This window comes from Mauremys reevesii, linkage group 9 (assembly GCF_016161935.1).
Source record: "Mauremys reevesii isolate NIE-2019 linkage group 9, ASM1616193v1, whole genome shotgun sequence".
Lineage (NCBI taxonomy): Eukaryota > Metazoa > Chordata > Testudines > Geoemydidae > Mauremys > Mauremys reevesii.
In genome coordinates this window covers 90,845,514-90,872,860 of record NC_052631.1, presented here as the reverse complement: position 1 = coordinate 90,872,860, position 27,347 = coordinate 90,845,514, and the positions used below count along the sequence as shown (strand labels likewise).

Below are 27,347 nucleotides of genomic sequence, written 5' to 3'. Positions count from 1 at the left end.
CAAAAGGAAATGTCCTGACTTTTAGTATTACAAATCAAAACAGCTCTACAGGAATAATCATGCACATTACTTTAAAGCATCTTCAAAGAACATACACACTTCACCTATGCATTGTAATTTTGTAACAGTGTACGCACAACAAGACTGGTAATACATCCACAGTGCCGAGAGAGGGTGAGAAAATGTACTGGCTTTAGGTTTGTTTTTTGTTGTTTTTAAGAACTGTAATTGACCCCACTGCAAGGTCTATTTGAGTTAATAAAGCTTACCAGGACAATGTACCTCATGCACCATGCAGCAAACAGCAGTTAACTGTAAAACAGCACACAAGTAAGAACTACTGATGATGGAATGACAATAAAAAAGAAATCAAGTCATGAATTAGCGCAATTAATGAAGTTTGAACTAAACAAAGAAGTGAGAAGTGCTGGGAAAGAGAAGGGCTAGTTTATGTTCAGCCACTATGAAATGAAAGAGTTAAAGTACTGTGTATATAATCCATGGCTTGTTAGAGAGATTTACGATCTAAATACTGTAACTGAACATATAGGACAATATCAACTGTAGGATTTAGGTAGACAGCAAAGTACAATATCACATTTTAAAGACAGCTATTGTATTTGAGAGCCGAGAACCCTCTTACTCAATCACTCTGATCCCAATGTTGGCTTCAGTGCTCAATGTCAACTCTTGATGGTGTTTTTCTGGGCCCCTAAGCTTTTCAGTGAGGATAGTACTAACCCTTTCCGGCCTGATCAAGCTGAATTCTATGAATGATACATGGTGGGGGGGAGGGCAGGGGGTGTCTGAACTCAGATACACAGAGCACACTTGAGTGCTTCTGGAGCTGTTTATACTGTAGACACACATCATGTCATGGAATAAGATAATCTCTCTTTCTATACAGCTGTGGCAAGATCAATCTTAGGGCAAAAAGGTCCTCAATCCACAGTGCCGATCACTGTTCCTGTTCTCCAAGTAACATTTCTATGGATGTCAGCGAGTTCTAAATGTGGAACACATGCAGCAAGGTGAGATTCAGGTTGGAGGATGGACTTTTGCCCTCTAGATCACTGAATTTAGTCCTGGTCACCTCAGTAACAAAGTTGTTGAGGAACTGAAGGGAACTCAAAACAGAAGTAAAAATGACTAGGAGGCTGAAGGAACCAACATAGGAGGAAAGGACAGAAAAGCTAATTAGTTAGCAGCCACAGCTTTACCAGACTTGTTCAGCCTAGAGAAATACTCAGATTGTAGCAGATGAGAAGAACTAAGCTGAAACCTAAAATGGTATCTTAAATGCTGGACCTGGTTCTTAACTGCTGAACTAGTGATGACACAGCTACAAAAATAAAATCCAAACAAAGAGGGGCCATCCTGTTGTGACAAGCACTCTCATCCGGCTCCTCAGGCATCTCCCGTACTCTTCATATTAATAAGACTAATTGGTTTATTTAGGACTGCTGACTGCATGCAAGATTTACTCTGCATTTACACAGATGGTCTAGACAGTTGCCAATCATGGAAACTATAAAAATATATCCCATTAGTTATATGCACAATGGTACTAGTACACACACAAGATGGCAGTGGAACTCTGTTTCAGGTAATGTACCATCACAGAGAAATGATAACTGCCCACTTCCGGGTGGAATGACAGGCTGTTTAAGTATGCACGACTATGTTGCTCTCTAGTGGCTGCAGACTAAATGTTATGGACCCAATTCTCCACTCTGTTACACTAGTTTTCCCACCAAAGTAATACCACTGGAATCTTCCTTTCAATCTTAATCTCTTCACCTAGTTTGAGTCAGACACCAGGTTCTTACATTTTCCCATGAGAAAAATATTACTTGGCTTGTGTTGTTCTGAAGCAGCTAGAATTTATTAAGTAACAAGTCCTAGGATCTGCATGTATGTATTGAAGGTGATTAGCTTCAATGGAAAATGGCCACAGTGTAACCAGGAGCTATAGGAAGAGCTCCAGACAAGGAAAAACTCAGCTCTCCCTTCACTGAAATCAGTGATACTCAGACCCCAGTGGTTCAGGAGCTAAATTAGCGATCAACACTACCCAAAAGAGCCACAGTAGTGTGAATTAATTATTTCATTTACTATCTATTATTCTACCAGTAAGATGACTACACTTGGTCAACAACATAGTAACTTAGAGTGGTTAATAATTAAATCACACCGTGTTTTAATATCATGTGCTGCAAAGAGCCGCAGGAGAGATGAAAGCGCCATTTGCGGCTTCCCAGCCTCAGTCTGAGTATCACGGAGTTAAATAAACAGGTTAATGAGAGAAGAGAAGCTCATCGGTTCATCTTTCGATACATCCACCGCTCAAGCCGTGCTCTAGATGCATAGTACCTTCAAGTGGCTACAGGGCTCTCCTTGCTTTTATACCTAACTATGGCAAACTGAGCTCTGTACGAGACCCATCTTGCACCTCTCTAGACCACGTGAGATCATTCCCGTCATGGTGCTCACATGTTGTCCACAGGCCAACATGGGAGGTCCCTGAACAAGCATCACATCAGGTTGGATTTTTTTTGAATGACATGGCACAGAGAGGGAAAGACAGCTGAATCCTACCCCAAAAAAAGAAAGACCCGAGTAGGCCTGGTTTAAGGCACTCATTGGCTAGTGGCAATCACAACATTACCTCGCCTAGTTAGCACTGGGTTCTTTGCTCTTCAAGATGAAATGTAATGGTCAACAGCTTCAAGCTATTATTCAGCCATACTAGGGGCTGAAGGTTTGTCTCACTGAAAAGTTGGCCCTTAGGGATGCCGGGTTCTGCTGAGTGAGAAATGGTACTGAGAGAGGTTTAAATGAAGAGAACCCAGTTCACCTCTAGAAACTAATAAAGAAAAATCATTACCAGGAAGCAAACACCAGGTTAGCCACTTACTTTTTTCTCTCCTTTTCCCTTTTAAGAGTCTGTGATCCTCCAGCCTGCTGGGCCTGAGACTGGAGCAATTCAGCTGCCGTCTTCCTCTGTTTAAATGCGTTGACTTCGTCGTCCAGAGATTTCTTCTTGTCCTCCAGCTTCTTTTTTTCATCCTGATGCATCTTCTTGAGACAATCAAACTTTTCATGCAGCTAGAGTGTCAAAAAGGGGCAGATCATCAAAGGAGAACAAGGCATTAGCAGCCATTCTATTCCAGAGAACACTGAAGTACAGTATTGATTCTTCCTTCATCTGACTCTCCCTGCGGGAACTGATTAGGATGCTATGAGACTGTCATCACAGGTTCATAACAACATGTTATACAGCCCATGGAAATCACATGCTTATTACAGTAATGCCTACGGCTCCTATTCTGCTACACAGACAGAGTGGTAAACAGTCCTTACCCCAAAATGTTTACAGTCTAGACAATATTTTATGAATATGTCACTGAGAAAGGTATGGATGGGATGGGATAAGTGGTAGGCACTGTTTAGTTACAAAAAGTAGCTGTCAACTTTTGGTTTTTAATTTATTTTAATCCATTTATTTTACTTTCTAATGGGATCTTTTAGTTATTTCTTAAATTCGTCTTAAGTACCTAATTAACTAATTAGAGGCTTTCGGCTCTAACAGCGAGAAATGGATTACAGCTATTTCATGCCATAAACTTTATTCTCAGAAGCCATCACACTACAGCATTTATTCCCCTTATGATGCTCAGGGAATTGTGTGTTTAAATTCCCTGCTCATGGAGAAAACAGACTGAGGATTCAGCTTCTTTCAAGGCTTCAGTTTCACTCCTTGCATCTTGGCACACACTCACGCAGTGTGGAGGGGAGTTCAGGAAAGCAAATGGGAGAACGGACCAGGGATCACAACTGAACTAGCGGGTCCAAGTTCTCCCTAGGACAGACATAGCACAGTGAAAGTGGTGCACTTATTTATGGTGCTGTCTGGTAGCCATCACAATGGAAGAATGTTGCATTTTCCCTATGGCATGCAAATGTAACAACCTGATTTCTTCCCCCATAAAACAGACACAACACACTCCATTCCTGAGCCAAATCTGGACCCTTCTCTCTTTACTGAGAGTCACCATGAAGTGAGGCCATGTTCTCTACACATAATGGCAATTTCAGCACCAACTTTGTTGAGGTAAATTTAATGCTCCCAACAGCGGATGAGATTGGAGCCAGACAGAGCTGCCTTTACCGCTTTTTCGGCCTCTTTAAGTTCAGCTTCTTTCTCCTTGACTCTCTGGACAAACATTTGCCTCATCTCCTCTTCCTTTTTCTGCAGTTCCCCCAGAAACTCATTCCTCTTGGCCTCATAAGTCTCTTGTAAGCTAAGGAGGAAAACAAAACAAAACCAAAAAACCAATAATAATCAGTGGTCTAAATTCTGCTCTCATGTTGTGCATCTCCATTAAAATCCATGAGGGTAATGGTTGGGGTGAATGCACATGACAGTGCAGAATTTGACCCTGCTGCTCTAATGCCATCAGTCATCTTAAGAGAAGGGGCCAACTCAAAACCCACCTCCCAACCCCCGCAGGACGCTGGGGAAGTTTGACTCCAGATCCACATTCGGCACATTAGGTCTGCCTCATTTTGCAACCTGAGTGACTGTTAAAGAACAGCCAGTCGTCGCCCAATGAAGGCCCCAGTACCACACGCTCCTCAGGCCTCCTGCTGGGAGCAGGAGCACTGACTTTGCTTCAGAGAAGATCGAGTGCTTCAAACATTCCAATGCTATGAGATTCTCACACCCCCATTATGAATCAAGCACTTTTTTCTTGTGCTGCTTTTCCCCCATCTCTGCCCCACCTTCCTCCTCACCCAGTCCTATTTTCCTTCTCCCACTTCTCCATTTCAGGGCCACCTCCATAGCCCTTGGAGGTCAATGGAAGGCTTTCAATTGGCTTTGGCTCAGATCTTCACCATCAAATCCTTCACACGCTGCTTGCTAATCCATACGTCGCCAAGGGCCTTTCCTTCCATGTCATCATTAGCTCTGCGCATTATCATACTACTGCCATATATTAAAAGGGCTTGAATGGATGGGCTCTCCAGCCTCATGGTTTAATTAACAAGCCACAGTGATCCTCTCTGATGCAGCAGTTGGCTAGCCCTCTACCTCCAAGGACCACCACCTGATTGTTCTAGTCCAGGGGTAGGCAACCTATGGCACGTGTACCGAAGGCGGCACGCAAACTGATTTTCAGTGGCACACACACTTTACATACAACAATAGTTTAGTTATATATTATAGACTTATAGAAAGAGACCTTCTAAAAACATTAAAATGTATGACTGGCACGCAAAACCTTAAATTAGAGTGAATAAATGAAGACTCAGCACACCACTGCTGAAAAGCTGCCGACCTCTGTTCTAGCCTCTCCCCAGGTCTCTGCTGTTCCTGTAGGAGAGGTCTAGCTTAGCCATGACTGGGTGGAAAGAACAGCAGAGACCACCTCTGGACACTGGCGCGAGCAGACTGGCAAATCAGTCAACCAAAGGGTTTACAGATGGACATTTGTTCAAAGGGAAACCACCACATCATGCCTAGCAGGGGCTCCCATGGGGCAAAAGACTCCTCAGTTTCATAAAGAGATTATTTCCCATAGTGCTCTCTAACGTCTAGCATTCTCCTCCCCAACCCCCGTCCCCCCATGTCACTCACACCCCATCTGCATCCTCCCTTCATTTGTTTACTTCCCGCACTTTTCTCTCACTTCGGGTGGGCCCACACTGAGGGGTTAACTAGCTGTGGTGGTTACTCTCCCACTCATTACTGACCAGGAGGGAGGGGAAATCAGCCGGGCTGCACAGTGCCCAGTGAAGATTCCAAAGATCAAACACTTCAGGAGGTTGGAGTTTCCTGCAGAACCAGGTCACAGAGCACTAACACACCGTCTCTCTCTCCAGCTCCTTTCTCTCCTACAACCAGTGCTCCAGGGATCATACCTGAATGGTTTGCTGTCTGGGTCAGTGTCTTTAAATCCCATTTCCTCCAGTTTGCATCGCCGGTACAGCTCGTAGTGGCGCGTGTGGGTCTGCTCGCGAAGATCCTCCATGTTCACGCGGATCAGCATCTCTCTCAGCTTCACAAAGTCACAGTGAGCTTCATTCTCAACTGTACAAAGTTGTGAGAAGGAGTTACACAGAGAGAGAGAGGTCTTCTCCATATACCCCTCAGCCTTACGCAACCCCATGAAGGGACTTCAATAACCCTTTCTGGCACTGAAAGCACCTTCTCTTAAGAGGAGCCCCCCACAGCTATAAAAATGAAAGATATGGACTGTAATCCCTAACAGGAAACTAAGGCACGGAGATGCCCAAGTCAGTAGCAGAGCCATAGCAGGGGACTGACAGGGACTCAATCGTGCTTCCACCTACGAGATCACATTGACTCTGGGGAGAATGGTCCCAGCACAACCAGCGAGCAGCACTCACCCTGCACCGTGCCCCATGGATACTGACGGGCTTTCATCATTTTGTTTCCTATTTTCAGCTCCTCTGTGCTGCCAATCACTGCGAACGGCAGGTGGGCCTGAAACATTTCAACAGGTCAGTATTAGTCACCTTGTACTATGGCTACTTAAACCGTCGGGATTACCCACAGCTCCCAAGCGAGACGTTGTTGAACACAGGCCCCAAGACACCAGTTAAGTCTCCCTTCCATCCCATAAGCCCAGTCACTAAAGTGGGGTGGGGCAGTGGCCCCAGGCCAAGACAAAGAAGGGCTTTTGGGACCTCTGTTGCTAATGTTACTGCTCTTTACTCACTACTTGGCTCCTCCTGCCAGACATACACTCCCCAAGTCTCAAGCGAGCTGAACTAGCTGCATTGTGACCAACTCTGCTTTTGTCCTAACAGGCTTGCTCTGCCTGAGGAGTTAGTGCTGCGGGGGTGTGGAAGCAGCAAGAGACCTCTCAGAGCCTCCTTTGCTTTTTTCAGCTCTCACGCGTTTCCCCTCTTTAAGACACTCGCGTGAGTGACATGAGAGAGACAACTCAGTACTCATGAACGTGACCATCTTAAAAGTCCTGGAGGCTGTTCTGTGGCGCATTAGTAACAGAACAGAAGCAGCCTTCCCTGCTGACACGTCTCAATCCTGACCAGACGGGACCCTCATGTCTATGGGGGTAGGTCAGTCTCCATTCCCATTCGTACCTTGGCCTCTGCACCAAGCGTGCCAGCCAAGATGCCAGTTGTGGTGGTTTGTCTCGATGTGGGCAAGTAGCTATTGGGAGCTGACATAAAACCAGCAAGATGGCAACTACCTGCAGTTATCATGGCCTGCGTGGCATTTGAACCTGCAACCTAGAAATAGAAGGCTCTGCCCATCACCAATCCTCAGAGCGCTCCAGTCTCACACGAGAGCTTTTTGATCAAACTAGATTCTCTAACAGCTTTTGATCTGTTCACTCAGCCGTTGGCTGCTTCATAAACACACTTCATGAACTCAATGGCAGCAACTGACTCACTCCACACTAGAGGGAAGGAGAGATTCCCAGGTCAAGTTAGGGGGACAACCAAGGAGACACATTTTGGAATAGCACAAAGGTGGGAGAAACCAAGTGGTGCTCTGATTAGCTTGAATGTATTAACTCAATTTTCCTATAAGCACATGGACTCTGGGACTTGGCTTGGAAAAAGACAGGGATTAATCCAGCTAAAGCAATCCTAAACTGCATCCATCTTGCCTGCTAATCCTTCAAAGAATGCACATTTCCCCCTGCACTTGCACATCTTGCAAACTTCAGAGTGATCCTCTCTACATGGCCACTTGTCTTTGCCGTCCCAGTTTTCAGGCTTTGGAGCACGGTTTTTCCTTCACCGCCCAGGTGTCCAAAAAGGTTAATGGAGGCTGCTTTCCACCCCAAGCCTGAGAGATCTGAGTATTTCACCCATCTTTTCGTTCTAGGATATTGGCATCCCCCAAGTAATAGAACACAGCATGGCCCAGTAGACTGAGTGTAGGGTTCAAAGCCAGGCACTTCCAGGGTCTATCCCCAGCTCTGCTACCAATTCCTTCGGTGACCCTGCGCAAGCCACATAACCTCTCAGTCTCAGCTTCCCATTGTAAAACAGGGACCAAACTTTGCAACCTCAAAGGGTCACCGTGCGGATGAAAGGTTGAAAAACGTAAAGAGCTCTATAAATGTTAAGAGTCAGCGGCTTGTAGGTACAATCCATCCCTCTCTCTAAAGCCTTCCAGAAAAACTTCTGCAGCTGAACTAAAAATGCTGCTCTCTTAGTACATTATTCTGTCTGCTGTGTGACAAACTAGATCTGAAAAGTGGGTGGACGGGGGGGTGGGTAGAGGATTATAGCGCATTCTGCACAGAACAAATCGCACTCTGGATTTCATCGTTTAAAATAAGCAGCCAGCTCCTCTGCTCCCTCCCCAGCCCCACATGCTGGATAGCACGCAGTGACATTTGCTAGTAAGAGCCACTAAGCTGCACTGAATTCTGAGTAATTAACGTAGCCTCGGGATACCAATTACACCAGTAAGATCAATGACCTTGGCTTTGCTCACAGGAATAAAGAATAAGGATTTAAGCTCACAAGTAGGTTGAAAATTTGTTGGATTAGTGACAAGAGTCAAGACAGGGGAATGTGGAGAGATTTGGTTTTAAGTTGACAGGGTTTTATTAGAGCCAGCCTATCCCACCCACTGACACACAGAGCCTGAGACCAGAGATCTGCCCCTCAATCCTCGAGCAGACGGGAGATACGAGCATCGTGGGGGAGCAGGCTAGAGAAGGGGAGGGAGCACCAGCCCCCCATTCTCTGGCACCCTCCTTGAATCAAGCATCAGTTCCAAAGGGAACCAGAGCCAGCCCCAGTCGACCTGACGGATGGTCAGACGTGACACAGGGTTTTGAAAGTGAGCAGGTAAGAAGGGGGGAATCTCTGCACCTTGAGGATCCCCAGGAAAGGTGGAGGTGGGCACAGTGGTGCACAAGAACAGCTAGTAGGTTCGTGACTGATCCCGTCATGGGAGTTCGCCTGTTGACTTGAGTGGAGCAGGATTGAGTTCCTGGTCATTTTAATGCTCTGAGTGTCAAACAAAGGACTAGAAGCTATTTTCCACCAGCGCGTGTCAGTAACATCGGAACTACAACCGTCGGGTTTAAACCAGTCTACTAACTAAACTAACAAACACACACTATGAAAGTGCCTGTGAGCATCCACGACAGACTAAGATGAGCCACGCAGCCTTCTCCTGGGCCATACTGCTCTCATCCTGATAGTCAGAATAGTGAAGACACGAATATACACCTCTACCTCGATATAACGCCGTCCTCGGGAGCCAAAAATCTTACTGCGTTATAGGTGAAACCGCGTTATATCGGACTTGCTTTGATCCACCAGAGTGCGAACCCCCTCTCCCCCCGGGGAGCGCTGCTTTACCGCATTATATCAGAATTGGTGTTATATCGGGTCGCGTTATATCGGGGTAGAGGTGTGCTGTATAAAACAAAGGCTGAGTGCTGAGATATACTCTCAGCTCTGCTGGACCATGCAATCATTCAATACCCTGAGGATGTTCTGGGCAGACAGACACCTCTACACTCCCACCGAAACCAACGGGCTGAGGATAAGTTAGCACGGACATGGGCCCATTATGTTGAGGTGCAACTCCCTCTGCATGAGGGTACAGAGAGCTTTAGGAAGCAAAGTGGCCAAAGGGAAGGCTCCAGCCTCTCAGCTGGAAATCAAGACATCTGCTGGAGATCAGCTAACTATAAAGAGCTGGAAATACAGTGCTGCACATTGAAAGAAAACAAACAGTTACTCATTTGTGTCCTCATTTAAAATGTATTTGGCTTTTCGGACAGAAAAATTACAAACACCCCCCTGCACACACACAGTCCAGAGACCTAAAGGGGAAACATCTACACACGGAAGTGGAATGAATTCATATTAGCAACTGCCCAGAAAAACAGGATATTACCACCTACAAGGTTATGAATGGGAAATTTGCTTCCCACAGCACTGTGTAGGAAGAGCCAAACACAGCTTCCAAAAAAGAATATTAGAAAGAAAAGATAAAATTGTAACCGGACTAAAAGAGACTAACAAGTTAGATCAAGGGCCAAACTCTGCCCTCCGTTACACTGGCATAAATCAAGAATAACTGACGATATTTCTGCAGGTATGTAAGTGGCGTAACTAAGAACAGAATGTGGCATTTAGCCTATCTAGGCATTTACGCTGAGTTCGTCGACGTGGTACGGGTCATCGCCAGTCCACATTGAAGTACAACGGTTAGAAATTGTCAAAGAAAATTCTGTACTTAAAGTGCAGAGACTACAGGTGTCTTTCCAGGACTGGAAAATACTGCTTCCAGAGACTGTGACACCATCTCCTAGGCAGTTGAGAGCCTTCCACTGGACAGCTGGCCTGAATTTAGTCATGAAGACAAGGTGGATTCTCATGTTGGTGTCATTCTTTTGGTTACTGTATTTCTGAGCATGAGAGAGAAAGAGAGAGTGTGTATATGTATATAATAAATTACAGTTGACATGCTTCCTGCTGCTGACTCTTTCCCTTCAATAACCCACTAGTTATTTTAGGTTGTTACTGTCTACTGGCTCCCATCTTGAGTTCTTTCTTGCATTTCTGTTGTTCCCAGCCTGGTGGATGCTACACAAGAATTCCTGGACCTGTGCTTTTGGCTTTTTAGGATCTTCATAACCACCACTCACTTGGCCTATTTTCACCCCTTTGTTTTTGCCGTTGATTTGCTTGACGTTCAGATATCAAGAAGGTCTGGCTGGGCACCACACAGGACATGTTTACAGTCCAGGCACTGCATTGCTGGATGTTGGTCACCCTTTCTGAAGCAGGTTCAATCTTCCGATGACCAATTGGGTTGGCTGTTTTTAGAATGGTCTCCTGATGTTTTGAGAACCTTGCTTGGGAGCGCCAGCATACTGAGTTTCTGTCTGAATTCCTGTTCTTCTGTGGCACAGTGTGTGTGAAACTGCACTAGATCCGTGGCTTCCAATTCAATAGTTGATCAAAAACTTAAGTACTGAGACATCCAGCTTAGAGAGACTTGGATAACTGAAGGAGACCAGTTTGGCTAATACAATAGTTCTATAAATGTCTGCCAATTAAATGTTCTTCACAGGGGTAGCGCAGGCTACAGTGATTATTTTTGCTCTGACATGACTTTGACCTCTATTAATTCCCCAAGTCCTGTTTAAAACTTGCCATTCACGTCAGCAGTGGTGCATGGTTCTTATGAGTTTCACGGCATGCTGTGCAGCACCAGGCTGAGGACCAAGTGAGAAGTGTGGTTATCTCAAGCTGCAAGGTACATTACTGCCTTGAGGAAGTGTTTTGGGTGCCAGTTTGTGCAATTATGCTGGAAACACACAGACTCTCGAGCCACCAGTCAGAGTTGTTCTTTCACAATGCCCAGTTTATAAACTGCAATTACTGCACAGTGCTAGTAGTTTACGAGCCTGAGAAGTCTCAGAGCTGGCTCCCAGCTTTTCACCGAGCTTCTTGGAAAGAGTCAATTCAGAAAGATTGTAATATTCATCCAATGAGCCTTCAGATTTGTTTCACAAGGACATTCTTATGATATCCTGCATCTTTCAGATCTAATGTTCTCTCATCAGAGTAGTGCTTTACATTTAACTTCTTGGCTCTTTGCTTTCTGATAACAAACCCGGAGGTTTTATAAGTTTGCCTACTACCAAATCTGAATGCTCATACCCTTACTAAAATCCTTTGAACTTCTCTCTCATCTAAGTAACACAAAGCACTTTACAAACAATCAAACCTCAGAACATCCCTAGGAAGTACGCAAGTGTTATCCCCATTCTACCATGAGTAAACTAAACTAGCTTTTCTGAAGTCATCAAACAAGCGTGTGATGGAAGGAGGAATACAACCCAAGAGTTCTGGCTCAAAATCCCGTGCTCTGCCCACAAGACAGAACACCATCTGTTTGAACTATTTTATCATCTGTCTGTTATTTTAATCTTAAGTGCAAAGTAGCTTCCTTCGCTATTCTAATTTTAGTTGATTTGGATTTTTACAAACTATCATAACAGAGTGGCCCATGCCATGCTCCTGGCACTCTTGACAAAACATTTTAAAAATACACTAAACAAGCAAGCAGCTCCGTCAATTCCTCCAGATCAAATCAAGTAACCCAGCAACAGCATCGATATAAGGATTAATTGATTCTCCCAGTTCAGGAGGGTTTTGATTTGCACAAATATGAATGATCAGATAGTTAAGAGAAACTTAATTCTGCCCTTGGTATATAGATCTGGGAAGAAATGAGAAAAGGAATGGAAAGCCTCCCGTTCTTTTAGGGAAGTCTTTCAAATAGGCTCATCTTCTTCTGTTCTAAGAGTAAAGAATCTCTCTGCTTTTGCCTTATGCATTATTATTATGGGTTTCAATCACTCTGCCAGGTTATCTCCATCACCTGAAGTCTAAGCAAATTCATTTTATGCAATTAATAAAATAGATTAGAATGCATCTTCCCCAGGTTTGATAAATCAAATTGATGAATCAAATTTGGATTCTTTCCTGTATAATCATTAATCCTCATACACCTGGAAATTATGATTTCTGTCAGTTTAATGTGAGGATTTAAATAGGATATTCTCTCTCTTCATTCAGCCGCTGGCAATTTACAGTCCATTTAAAATCTGTGATGGCAACTCCCATTCAAGAGAAATGGAAATGACCAAGGAACAGATGGATGGATATTAACCATGGACCTAGGCATTACTAAGAAAGTGGTGGCTATTCCTCTGTCAATCAGCAGTTCTCAGAGTCTACCTTTTCCCAACATTATTTCAAATCTTACATAGCAAGAGGATCCATGCATAGAGTGAGATCCAACAGCAAAACCATTCAAATGGCAAGATCAAACCACAACAGAAAATACAGAAAGCAGCCACAGTAGGTAGCATACCTATCTAATAACGCATTCTTAGCACTTCACATCACATTTTTCCAGGTAGACATTATCCAGATGGGAAAGTGAGGCAGAGGTTAAGTGACACACCCAACATCATGAAGCAGCCAGTGTCAGAGCCTGGGCCACAATCCAGGTTTCTCCAACATCCTGTCCTGTGTTCCAACCCTTTGCAATGCTGGCTCCTTTTCACATGCTCTCCTTATATAAAGCCAGAGAAAATATTGTCCAAATACTGTTGGAAAGAAAATGCCTTTTCCATCAAAAGTCTTCAGAAAATGACAGATGTGAGGAGACGAGAACATGAGGGTGTCAGTTTTCAAGAGGGCCAAGGTATTTACAGGGACAGTTTGCCCTGTGTTCAGACAGAGTGGCACGGATTCTCGTGTCTGAGCCACAATTCAACCACAAGCACAAAAACTGCCAACACAAGTTTTGTGGGTGCAAGAGGTGCCCATGAGAGGCAGTGTAAGGCTGCATTTTTGAAAGTTTGGCCCCTCTCTGCATCATGGTGTTTTACACTGGAAATCCAGAGCTGCACAGGAGAATCTCTGAGCCATAGAGAAAGAGCTGTTACTTGGACAAAGCTAATGTGCCGCATACCCTTTTGGGGAGGGGAACCGTTGTGACTGTTAGTTCCAGCAACAGTCCCTCTGCCTTCTTGTTGTGGCCAAAAACATGCCACCTTCATCAAAGCGCCTCCACTGCAGAGCAGTTAAACAACCCAACCAGATGAGCTTCTGGTTGTGAAAGCATCAAGGCATAGCACAGAGCGATCAGAGCCAGCAAGGGGAGTTATTGTTGTGCAAAGATGTGGCAACATGAGAAGGAAGACACAGAAAAATGTACGACTCTGCAAGAAACGAGAATACAAAAGTACCAACCGCTTGGGCAAAAGACCCAGGAGATGGGGTGGGGGTGGAGAACAGCAGAGGGGTATGAATGCATCACTGTGTCTAACACAGACAACACTGATCTCAATAAAGCGTATTCCAGAACTCCACTCATGTAGTAGGGCCAGATTTACCCATCTGCCCTGACCTTCCATTTGTTTGTCAGCAGCTGCAGCATACACACATCAAGACAGCCGCAAAGAGGCTAAAAGGATACATTATTTCCAACTGTGACTGGCCAGTCAGAGAGGTGGTAAATAAAGCCGGGATTCTGCTGGCCTGGGATGAGTTTATGTAACTCAAGAGAGGAGTTGTTTTGAAAAGACAGAGGATGGACCCCTCTGGTCTTCCCCTAACATCCAGTGACACACACTCCACAGGCTTTGCTCCATTCCTGCAAAGGCGCCCGTCCTCAGGGAACCAACTGCCTGACGCTAACAAAGCCCCTCATCCCACATCGATGGGGAGCCATATTAGCAAAGTGCAGGGACAGCTGACTAGAGTCAGAGGGGCAGGGCGGAGGGGTAGATTTTAACACCCCCCCCATGCCAGAATTGATAGGAGAGCCTTTCAGCCCATCACGCTCTGAATCTGGAGCAACCAGACTACTGAGTCTGGGCAGGAGGGGAGGGGGAAGAGGACGGACGGACGCACACACACACGCACACACAAAATTGATCCCTGGTGAAATTACACTGATACAATGGAATTCCCCCCCACAAATGAATTTGGCCCAAACTGTCACTTTAAGAACAAAACCAACCCCTTTCCCCACCTTCAAAACAGTGCATCTCTTAAAATAACATGCAGTATCAGCACATTTTAAACTAACATAAGACATTAAAAGGAAGTATGAAATTGGCCTTAAAGGATATTTTGAGGGAAGAGACGATTCTGCTTGTTTTTTTAATATTAGAAATTCAAGCTGTATCTACCTTGCAACTCCAGGGACAACTGGGAGAACGAGTGGATTAGAACAGCACAGAGACTGGCCGCAGAGTTGGCTGTTCAACACACTTTGGATTGAACTGAACTATAAACATAAAATTGCAGCAGCATCTTCTTATTGCTCTTTAGAGTGGAATAAAACAAAGTGGAGATCAAAATCAGCCCTGTGTTGAATGAATCACAGCTGCTCTGTTACTTACATTCATCGTCCCGTTGATCTCAGCCACCGATTCATCGTCTGTCGGGAACTGGTAGATCTGCACCCCGTTACTGACCAGCTCACTTGTGATTTTAATTTTGAATTTTGTCAACTCACTCTTGGAGATGGCATCAGATTTGGCAATGATCGGGATGATATTGACCTGAAAGGAACGCAGGGATAAAAGGGATTGGTCTTCACTCAGTCACAATCACAAAAAGAGCAATTTCCATGTCTGGCAACAAATCTTAGGTACACATGAAGAGTTCAGGTGTGTACTATGCAGTCTTCTCAGTAATGCTGCAGGATATTACATGGGACCCCGCTAATCTGCACTAGCATGAGGGATGGAGAGGTGGCGAGGAGCCCCGTGACAGATTAGTGAGGTTTCACATAGTTTAGAAGAGTAACCAGATGAAAAGGAATAGATGATTGTGGTGATCTGCCCCCTACCTTACTGTCGAGCTTCTTCATCGTTACCAAGTCCAGGGATTTCAGGGAATGGCCTGTGGGTGCAATGAAGTACAAGCAGGCATGGATACGGGAGTCATGGAAGTTGTGCAAGACTCTCTTTATCTTCAGTTCCTCTTGCAAGTAGGCTTCAAACTGGGCATCAATGAACTCAACGATGGGCTTATAGCTTTATGGGGAGGAGAAAAGAACTGTACACCTTGCAATACAGAGCATTGTCCATTTATTACGCTCCATTATTAGAAAAGTCATCCACTGGTTACTAACCCACAGGGCAGCACCTAATCTCCTGTGAAACTTTCTTGTTTGTAAGCAGTTTGCATTGTGCTAGGACATTGGAACTCCCATACCAAACGGTCCTCTTAGTCCAGTACCTTGTCTGACAGAGACCAGTACCAGATGCTTCAGAGGAACGTGCAAGAAACCTCATGAAAGGATGGTTATGGAATAACTTGCCTACAGGAAAGCTCCTTTTTTACCCATGGCACTTGGTGGTCTGTCAACTTATGCCTTGAAGCATGAGGGTTTATATCCTTATCTCACATAACTATGGATATTATTCTTAAATCATATAAATGTCTAATCCTTTTTGGAATCCCAATAAGGTCTTGGCCTCCTTACTGTCATGTGGCCTTGAGTTCCATGGGTTTAACTGCACTTCTACTCTCTTGGGATGGCTTTCAACACCACCACTCATTCAATTCCTCCTATAGCAAGGAGTCCATTTCCCGCAACATGCTCTCCTTTAGTTTCCCTGTAAAGCGATTTGGAATACTGAGTGCCGGACACACTACATAAAGAGAGTGACTATCACTTAATGGCCAAGATGGGGAAAGGGTGTGCTTATTTAAAAAAAAAAAATGTCAAAGTAAAACCATCCACAGAGCCTCTGTACAAAGCTACAATTTAGGAGGAGGTTATTTCTGTGATCAGCACACTGCTCTAGTGCTCTTAAATCCTAAGAATGGATGTACACTTGTACCACTCTGTTTACGGGCATTGGGAAGCTAGCTGCCACAGACCAGACCAGTTCTCACAGAGCATTTAACTAGGGGCACATCACATAACCTTGTTTGAAAAACCACTGCCAGCAACCAGCGAAGACAAGCAGCCACTGGACTGTAATTGTGGTTTGCATCGCTGGAGCACAAGACAGCAAGTGAGGAAATGCCTCAGCTCTCTCTGCTCTTTAGACAGGTGGAGCTCAGGCCTCCAATGGACGGGATGCAGTGGGGGGTACTGAGTCGGGTAGACACAGCTTGCAGTAAATGAGCACTGTCTCTTGGCCGTGCAGCATGGACATTCTGTAGGCTTCGGAGACGGCCAACTGCCCGCCCTCCACCATCCCATTCCAAACAGGGCAGGGCAGAGATGGGTTTTAAAATGTGATTCCTAAGATGTGAGAAGGCACCTCCATTTCAAAGCCACCTGGACCAGCCTGGGTGGAGCCAGGCTAGGGAGCAGATGGGGAACCTCTGTCTGGTTAAGTCAGACAATAAAACACCCACTTACAAACAAATCTCATCCCCTTTTCTTTACCTGTCTTCTTTGTTGATCTGGTCCCCAAAGCCTACGGTGCCCACAACGGTCAGTTTCAGACCAACATTGCTCTCCTGAAGGTCATAGGTACTGGATTTCAGCTGAACTCCAGGCTGAGAGTGAGATGCTGGCTCACCTTCAAATTTAGTATTGAAAAGGGTGTCCATCAGCGTGGACTTACCAAGGCCAGTTTCCCCTTTAAAAAAAAAGAGAGAGAACAAGTGGTAAAACATTTTTACCAGAGTTTATAGGTCAGCCCATCAGTGTCAGAAAAGTTAGCAGGGTGAAATTTCAACAGATGGAAGCAGAACCCATGCTCCAAGTGAACTGTCCAGTGAGCAGAAAGTCACGTACAAGGGGAGGCCTGTTTTCGCTGGCCACTGGACTGCACAGTGTTATTTAGATCATTAAAACCTGGACATGAAAGAGGTGAAAAGGCAGGGGAAGCAGCATTCAGACCCTGCACAAGTCCCAGCACTGTGCCTTGAACTGAACTCTTCTGTAGCATAGAGGAGACTGTCACTGTCAAACACAGAGCTCATTAGAAACTTCATTTCCAAAACAGAGGAAGAATATTCTCCAGACAGCAGCATCCTCTCCAGCATGCAGCTTCTCTGGTCACTTCCCTGTAGAGGTCTCTGCAGAATCTACAATTGAAGTATGGAAACCCACCCCTTGTAGAATTAAAGTGCACATGTGATCTACATACTTAGACTCAAGATCCAGTGGCAGGATCAGGGTGCTTGCCTGGCCAGGGACCTTGCCTGCTGAACCTGGGTCCTAACATACTGGTGGCAGTACAAGTTACAAAAATAATATTTTGAAACCTGCTTCCACAATACTGAACCGCAACTTGGATCCAGTCTACCAAGACCCGAGCACACTACCTTACCTGGACAGCACAGACAACTCCCGGTACATAAGTTGGCTGTATTGCAGAGTTTAACCCAAACTTATCTACCACACATTCTAGCAAGAGATCTATGCATTCAGTTCCAAGTGTAGCCTACACTTCTACTATAGCCTCTTCTGATGGTAAAACTGCTTCCATTACCACCCCACTCCCACTGGTTTTTAGATGCACACAGCTTTCTGGCCAAAGTGGTTTCCCTCCCCGCTCCATCCCCCTAAATTCCTTATAGTTCGCAACTATCCAACAGTAGATTGGAAGCTAAATTCAGGTGTTCCAAAATTAGAGGAGAGAGAAAAAAAATACGCATTACTTCCAACTCTGACTACATTTTTGCCATGCAGTTAGCTTTAAAAGTTAGTGAAATGACAGAGTTGATGCTAAAACCTGTGAACATTTCTTCCTGAGGACCGGTGACTTGGCTAAGTTTTAGAGCAAGAAAGCTGAAAAGTTGTGCCTGCCAACTGGCACCTGCTGACATTTCAGCAGCTTAACGGACCCTGCCCACTTTGTGGCACCGTGGCAAAGGCTCACTGCCGAGCCTGATAAGCTGAGGTTCTGCTGCTGGGGCATTTACGATGAGAGAGGGAGGCAGGCACGCGCATACACACCCCACAACCAAAACACAAACTAACTTCAGGAGAAGGAGATGCTTCCTAATTTCTGCATGTTCACTTTTTAAAAGCCATGCCATTTTTAGAAATAAGTGTGTTGCAGCCCTGTTACCAGACTTGCATTTAATGTTACTTGTCTGTTTTTTCCTCCTTAAGGAACCTCTGTATGCCACCCCCTACTAAGGGCCTACAATTACCTTTGCAGCCCTGAAGGCGACTCCCCCAGAACACAGCTGAAGTACTGTATATTAGCCAGGCAGCACAGGAAAATCCTTCACTGCTGTGACCACACTCTACCTGTTCTGAGGACAGAGTGGCCTTTGATCTCCAGGGTTATAGTTCTAACACCCGAATTCACTACAACTTTAAAATTGAAAGAGTGTATAAATATTACTGGAGAGAGAGAAAGAGAGGTAACAACAGCTTCCCTCACATACCTACCTACCAGTACATGCAAAGATAAGTATCAGGATTGCTCATTAATTTGATTGCTGGTCACACTCTAACCTTAGACAAGAATTAGCACAAAAATCAAAAGGAAAATGGGCTAAAACACAACATCCCGGTTGTGGCCATACACATTTTTATTAGCACTATCTTTTGTGCTACATTAATGCACTGACACAGTTTGTGGTACTGCAGAGCAAAGACCATTTGCCCTAAAGGAAGAGGGCACCGGGAACCAACGCTCTACAACTGAGCGTGCAGCTGCTCCCTGAGTTGCCTGGCTGACAATCACATCAGCCTGAGGGCGGAATAGGAGTACCCAAAAGAAAGGGCCGGATCACATGGGGTGAAAACAGATAGCAGGAGATTTTCACTCAGGCTGCAGTAGAATGTTTTCTCTGTGGGCACCTGCTTGCCCAGCCCCAATGTAGGAGCCAAACAGAGAGCAAATATGTGAAGCATGGCTGAGCGCAGCAACTATTTCCAGAATTCAGATCAGGATTTCAAGACATCCGCTGAGAGCGAAGACAGCAGAAAGCACAAATAGATGCCTGTTATGACCCCACGAGGACTTTCTCAAGGATTCCAGGAAGATGGTAGTTTAAAAAAAGAAAATCTAAACAGATTTTGCGAAGGCTGTGGTATTTCTAGCAATTCCTGCCAAGCTGTACAGCGTTTACTGGTGGGATAAGAATGGTGAAGTAGCAGCATGCATGTTCAGATGGATGCCAGCCTCCCTGAGAAATCTCGGAGTCAGGAAGCATGCATGGTACAACAAACAAGGGTTGAATCCTGCTCTCATTGAAATGAAAGGGCATTTTGCCACTGTCTTCAATGGGAACATGCTCAACCAGACGACTCGGGATCGGGAGAGTAGAGAAACTAGACAGAACCTGTGCCCGGTGAACACCGTGTATGAAAAATAAGGAAACGCATTCACTGTTCCCATTAGTACACACTTCCCTACTATGCATTTCCCCATTCGTGTACCAGCAGTGGTCATGTCTAAAATTCGGTAAACCTTAAATAGCTGACCATGCCCCTGGAAAGCCATTTAGAAATAATGCTGATATTAAGTCATCCCTTTTTGCTGTCTCCCTTCCCTCACTCTTTAGCAGTAAAGGCTTTTGGACAAAAACAAGAACTTTGCTTCTATACAGCCCACACCCACTAATTACCGCTCACCTAAAATCAATATAATCTGGTTGCAACACAGCAGATGGAGGACTGCAGTGTCAGTGTGACTTCACGTGGGAGGAGAAGCAGGTGACCCCTTAAAAAAGCACATTTTCAAGCCAGTGTCTTCAGTAATAAAAACCAAAAGAAAAATACAGGGCCTAATCCTGAACCCATCAAAGTCAATGGGAAAGCTCCCACTGACTTCAATGGTGCAGCATAAAATCATGTATCAGTTGCTTTAAGCAGGGACAATGTAAGTAAATTTAGATCCACACAAATTTAGGTTTTGTAAAAACAAAATCTTATAAATGTGAAAGTGACTAAATCGGTTTCCGTAGGTTTTCTTTTCAAATCCCAATTAAGACAATTTTTTGTATTTTGATTGAAAAGGGACACCCACCAAATAAAACTTAACCGAAATTTACGATAAAACTAACACCAATGGAAATGCTGCAACCAAAAACACGAGTGACTGTGTGTGTGTGTGTGTGTAAATAAAATGAAGATTTAAGTTTTTTAAATAATAAATACTTCCCTGCCATGTTTAAAAACTCAAACACTGCAGCACTAAGAATCTGAAAGCACAACTGACTATAAACAAGAGAGAAATGAATTTCTTGGTGTAAGATGGGAGAAATACAAAAGACGAGCCGAGGGGTCAGCATTAATGTAAAAAATGACATGAGATTTTCAAATCATTTTAAGTTTTTAAGGAACTCTGCTATTTTTAAAAGACGTCTGACAAACTAGGGAACAAAGCTATTTTAAAATGAACAAGGGATAAAGTGAAGGCTTTTTACTGGATCTCTCAGGAGTTCCTGCCCAGCATGGAGGGAAATTTCAGCTGGCAAGAAGACGTGAATGGTGCCAATTGCTTCTTATACAGAGAGAGAAGTCCAGATGGAACAGATGGTATGGTAAAAAGGACAAGAGGCAAACTAGTATGGGCTCATTCCAGCTGACGGCATTAGAATCTTCTCCAGAAAACAGAAACGATGGATGGGGATGAAGGGAGGTTTATTACTGTGAGTGTTATGGTGTGAAAATACTAAGAGGATCCTTACTGGAGAAGCTGCTGCCTGATGTCAAGATTACACACACCCAGAGTTCAGTATTGGAAGATGTCTCTAAGGATCATGCAATACTCCAGCAGTCTTTGCCCCTCCACCCCGAATGCGTGTCTGGGAATTAGTTTAGGGAAAGGAAAGGGAGGTCGTGGTGACCTGCCATTGTTATAATTTGCTGTATCAGGAAGCTCTGACAGCCTGCACACCTACTGAAAAGCAAAAGCAACATGACTTTGAATATACTGCATGCATCACTTAGCAGCAGCGGCGAGCATGGCTGAATTTAATTTATTTATTTTTTTGGTGGGGGAAGGGGAAAGCAGTTGAACTGACCAGCAGTTGCATTGCAATAAAACAATATTTTCCACTTCCGTAGCAACCTTCACAAAAGGCTTCCAAAGAGCTTTACAAGTGTATTCTCCCTTTTTACAGATTGGTAAACTGAGGCACAGGGAGGGGAATTGATTTGCTCAAGGTTACACGACGAGTGGGTGGCAGCATTAGGCACAGAACCAATCCCTAGTCTCAAGCGTTAGTCATTAGTCCATGCCACGGTCGATATTTTGCTTTGCAAATTATTTCAGATATTTCTGCTTTCTTAAGCAGTTTCCCCTAACAAACCATCTTCTCCTTGATCCTGCAACACACAGCCCTGGGCCTGCGACATCCTGGTAGTTTCAGTGAAAAAACACCGTTTCACAAATTCAGCTTCAGCAGAAGGCCCAGTAGGAGCACAGATACCCCTGATAACTGGCAAGCCTGGCACAAAGAAGCAAGAGAAACACATGAAAGGTGAATGAATTTTAGCTTTTAAATCAAAGTGTTTTCAAGGACTGAAAAATAAACCAGTCCGAGACCTGGGGGCTGCTAGATTCAATCCCGCACCAGTACCAAAGTACTGCCAGACCGAGAGGCTAGTGAGTTTTTAGATCTGATAACTCATAGCCTGCCAAGGGTGGCACTCCCTGGCCCTACCAGAACAAAGGTTTTCAGAGCCAGGACACCACTTTTCCAAGTGCTGATCTGCAGCAAGAGATCAGAAAGAAAAAAAAAGCCTAGTCGCTGGGGTGAGCATTTCCCCTCCAATAAAAAAGTCTTTTAAAGCAAAAGCAGACAATTCTTTGCTTCCTCCACCCCCTTCCCCTCCACACACACTCTGGTAAACTAGGAAAGTAGACTACAATCTCTAAACAAGGCACTACCTGTTAAAGAGATTATGCTACATTAGGGTTCACCAAGGCAATTCCGCATGATAAAACCATTCCCTGTGGAGAGGGGAACAATAGTTCCCTTAGGGCTTGTCTGCATGGGGAAGTTTCCCAGCATAGCTAATCTGGTACAATTATTTTGCTATAGCTGTTAGTATAAAGCTCCTAGATGGCCACTGTTCCAGAATAAAAGTGATTTTATTCTAGAATATTTACTCCACTTCCAAAGTTCCATTGTAACAAAATAATGTCTGTGTGGAAGATTTCCCAGCACACACACTATCTCTATGCCAGCCTGTTGTAGGGAGATCCCTTGTAATTTGTGTGCGGTTTTGGTTCTGCTTCATTCAGGAGCCTGAGGACAAAAGAGGAATCAGTTCAAGAGAGTATCATTTCAAAGGAGGTACTTTGAAGCCATCAAGTGACAGGCAGCGGCCATTTCCAGGCAGGTGAAACAATGATGAAGTAAACAAAACAAAAAACCAACTATCGGTAGGTTTTCAGGCAATGAGACAAAGACTGAACTCCTATTGGCTCGAAAGCTAATTTGATATTCAATGACACAAATTCTCCTGTGAGTTATGAGCACACAACTCCACTGAAATCAAAAGGAGATGCCTACGTGCATGTGAAGGCAGAATTTGACCCCAAATCCAGAAAACTCCATACAATATACTTCCCTCTCCTCTTCTCAGGAGCACTCTTGTATTGTAAGCAGCTTCCTTATGTTGAACCCATTCTGATCAAGACCACAGATCTAAAGGGATTACAGTTTTACAATGGCCCCTTCAAAGTCACAGCTCAGAAACATTACTACTCTGTTATCAAGCACTGCAGGCATCTAGTCTAGTCTCTTGGCACCACAGATCGACATGTCAGCGAGATGCCTTTGAATCTACCCAGTTTTGTTGTCAAATCTGCTTCCGACAAGTAAAGTGTTCTCTTTGGGAAAAGTGCAATTGAGAACTGTAATGATCACATCATCCCGAAAGCACTAGACAGAGCATGAACCAACTTCAGCCCTGGCATCCAACAGCACAACTGTTAATGGTAGCTAGACTAGAACCTCTAACACCAGGGCTCAATTTAGGCTACAAACATGAACAAAGTTTCACTTCTTAGTATAGAGCTGTCAAATAATGAGACTTCAACTACCCTGCATGCAAATAAGGAGAAGCATAGGCTTGTGAAACTAGGAAACACAGTTTGTGAAGAAATTAGAGATGATTCTTATCTGTTGGAGCTGGGTCTCTTTTCTCAGAGTGGCTGTCACAGACGATGAGATCAAGTACCAGCGTGGGGCTTTGTCAGTTTCTCATGGCTCCAAATGCAAGAGGAGCAGATATTTTAATTTTAAAGATTGCCTGAGGGGGAGGAACCACTTGTGTACAGTGGAATACCAGTCTAACATGACCATAATCTGCACTGGCCTATACTGAGAAAGCTCACTGAAGCTCAGCAGCCACCCAATTCTACTATCTCTCTGCATGTCACTAAATAATGTAGACAGCACAAAGGAAACAGTCTGAGGCACCAAAATATTTATCCAAGTAATGCCCTGAAGTGGAAGGCAAACAGCATTTATCACTACAGCTATGGAAGGGAAACGGTTACACTGAGGGGTAATTATCAGGGATTCTGTTCATGAACCTCATGGCTTCTAGTAGGTTGCTCAGTTATTTTTTGCCTCAAATCAAAGATCGATTTCAGCAGAAGACAGCTGAAAATTGCCCTTAATCTGAATTCATCGTTAAAAGTCACTTCCAAATCATTCCTAATTAAATGTAATCACATTATGGGATTCAGTGAGAGCAGAATAACAGGCTTACGACCCATGTGGTATCTATTAAAAAGATCTACATAGTCTCCTTTTTCAAACAAAGGTTACTTGTGACAGAAGTGTTTAAATGTTGCTCTTTCATATTTAACTGCCTTACTATGCAATTTGTTATAAACTAGTTGAGTAACCGTTTCCTGTTAAAAGAATTCTCCCTCTGTAAATACTGTGTATTAAAGAGGTTAGCAAAAAAAGGGGGTGGGAATTAGTTTGCCTTTTTTTTTTTTAAATGTTTTAAGATGTATCAAAATAGCACAAAACTAAGCCTATTCTTTCCCTTCTTGTGTTTTTGCATTAAAATGTCATGTCTTTACTACTTTCCTGGAAGACTTTCTGGATGAGAAAAACTGATTATGCCATTATGTTAATGAAACCTGACAAATGGAGAGGTGAAAGTTATTTTTTCAGAATGTTTAAGAGTTTGATTTTATTAATATGAATTTAACCCAAACACTTATAAGAAAAACAAACATTTAACAACATGAACATTCAAAGAAGGCCGAAGAAAGTTTATATTCTGCCCTTTGCCAAGTCATCTATATAAATTTTTCCTAGTAAAGTTCATTAAAAAAATTTAATTACAGAAAATGAAGCTAAAATAGTAGAAGTGTCTATTCTGTAATGATTATTTATACAAGCAGTGTTATTAATACCTGTAACATTCACTGCGATGATATTAATCTTGATGAACCCTTGTTATTCATATTGATTAATGTTTGATTGGTATGTTAAAGTTTTGTCCTGCATACAGGAGAGAAACAAGTGGTAGTATTCAACTGCTCTCCACATATCAGAGAATATATAATCTAAAGAGAAACCTGCAGTCACACCTATATCATAGAGGAAACACTGCACCTTAACTACAAAAGAAAGAAGAGCAAAACAACACAACAGCAAAGAAAATACTGTTAGAGTTCCATCTTTGGGAACAGCGTTTTATCTATGATGTAAACAGGGTATATCAAACACATGCACTGGAATCACCTAACAACTGAGCCAGACAATGACCTCCATTTGTTAATGAAGTTTAACTTCTCAGAGGAATTCCATTGTAAGAGAAAGTTTTCCTCTCAGCTCCATTTGGCAGAGCTCAACTCTCACCATTCTGCTCTTCCTGTCAGAATTTTTCTCATGAACGCCACAGCGGATAAGTACCACAAACTGCATTGCATGCATGGATCTTTCATAGGCAAGGAGGATCGTCTGTCTACACTGCAATAAGACACCTGCAGCTGGCCAGTGTCAGCTGACATGGGCTCATAGCGCTTGGGCTGCAGGGCTATAAAACTGCAGTGTAGACATTCAGGCTTGGGCTAAAGCTGCCCGAGCATCTATACTGCAATTTTATAGCCTGGTGAGCCCGAATCAGCTGATAAACAGGCCCACAAGTGTTCTATTGCAGTGTAGACATACCTGGAGAGAACTTCACACAGAGTGAGCGCCAACTGTCAAAGTCAAGACATGTCATTAGGATTTGAGGGGGAAATTTCGCTCCTATTAAGTACTAGAATCATCTCTTCCTTAGCCCCTGCCCTTGTCTATCAACCGTACCTTGAAACCAGAGATCTGCATGTGCAGTCTACCTGGAACAGCAGCAGTAAAGCAGCAAACACACTTATTTCACCACTGGAGGCTGGGCTTGGGTCAGTCAGCAGAAGTATGGTAGTCTTGTTCCATTAGTTATTAAGGAATGTTTATCCACACTGTGACACCAGTTTTCAACCTGTGCTAAGAAAGGGCCATTTGGTGCTGTAATCCCATGAAAGACTATATGGACTCCATCAGATACTACAGTGATAAGATATAAAATCATACAGTTAACTGCACACCATGACAGATCTGTGAGAGGGCAGCTTAGACAATGCTGAGACACACAAAGCCTGGTCCAAACACTAACTTAACTCCAGTGCAAACACACATCCACCCGTGCGCGCACACACGTACAGAAGAAAAGTGGATAGGGAAAAAGAAAAAAAAAGTTTGCTTTTTAAGACCAGTACAATTATTGTTTAAATAACTGACAATCCAAAGAAGGCCTCGTATCAAATCATTTGACTTGAACAGCTTATTTTCTACTAAAAGCTTTGCATTAAAATATGGAAAAAAAATCCCCCTCCCACAAAAAATAAATAAAAAAGCCCGGAATCGTAGACATTATTTCTACAGTTCTTTTGCTCAATAGAACTGCACATTACATTTCCCCATAACTTCAGCAGCAGAGTACCAGTAAATCTCATTTAGTTACTGAAAATGGATCAGATGACAAAAAAAATTGCATTCTGAATAAATCAAAGCTACCTTGTTAACCCAATTACCTACACGTGACTTCTGGCTGCAGAGCAGCCTTGTTCATCAATACAATCTCCCAAAATGGAAATACTCACCCACACACAGGATGTTGAAACAGAAGCCATGGTTAACTGATTTATTAACCAGCTGGTCAGGCAAACTGTCAAATCCCACATGTCCAGAAAGAGGGACAGTACGGCAACCTTCACCCTGGAATGATTGAAAACACATTTTTAGAAGTTACTTCTAAGTACAACACTCTAATTGATATACACTTTTTAAGACCTCCCAAGAGGAATGTGTCACTTCTTCCTTCTGCTGAACAGTCCAAAAACAGATCTGTACGTATTGTAAATCTTTGCTTCTTGTCAGCATACTTCCCTCACTGCTTAATAAACCGCTCCAGATAATGCAAACAAAATATCTGATTCCGCTTGTGTTGCAAAGTTCCTTTGCCACAGAAATATATTAGAGAACTATGTTTAAACAGCTGCAATTATGTGTGTATACAGTTTACTGATAATTATTAAAGTTTTGATGCATGGGTCCCTCAAAACTTTCCCTATAATGGAAGCAACACAAATGACCTTCCCCTGGAAAACAGAAGTTAATCGTCAGTAATTATAGCTATTTTGTAATAAAATGTCAATATAACTTGAGGGCTAGAAAGAATTAGTAACAAAGTTATAAGCCTACCCAATAATCAGACAACTGAAACACAACATAGCTGTAAAGTGTAAGTATTAAGAACACAAGATGGCCATACTGGGTGAGACTAAAGGTCCATCAAGCCCAGTATCCTGTCTGCCGACAGTGGCCAA

At 43.7% G+C, this 27,347-nt stretch overlaps 1 protein-coding gene across 5 annotated transcripts in view; it reads right to left on the bottom strand.

Annotated features, from left to right (window-relative positions):
• The window catches only part of SEPTIN6 (septin 6), a 42,529-nt gene that overhangs the window by 6,336 nt on the left and 8,846 nt on the right, over nt 1-27,347 (bottom strand). For 4 of the 5 annotated variants that reach the window (XM_039487935.1, XM_039487937.1, XM_039487936.1 and 1 more), the window contains exons 2-9: nt 26,622-26,736; nt 16,976-17,171; nt 15,419-15,605; nt 14,967-15,128; nt 6,415-6,511; nt 5,926-6,094; nt 4,172-4,304; nt 2,918-3,108 (exon numbers count right to left, since the gene is read on the bottom strand). In XM_039487935.1, the coding sequence (XP_039343869.1) occupies nt 2,918-3,108; nt 4,172-4,304; nt 5,926-6,094; nt 6,415-6,511; nt 14,967-15,128; nt 15,419-15,605; nt 16,976-17,171; nt 26,622-26,736 (1,250 nt within the window). Of the gene's footprint in view, nt 1-269; nt 313-2,917; nt 3,109-4,171; nt 4,305-5,925; nt 6,095-6,414; nt 6,512-14,966; nt 15,129-15,418; nt 15,606-16,975; nt 17,172-26,621; nt 26,737-27,347 lie in introns of all 5 variants that reach the window. The other variant, XM_039487938.1, reaches the window with a different exon arrangement.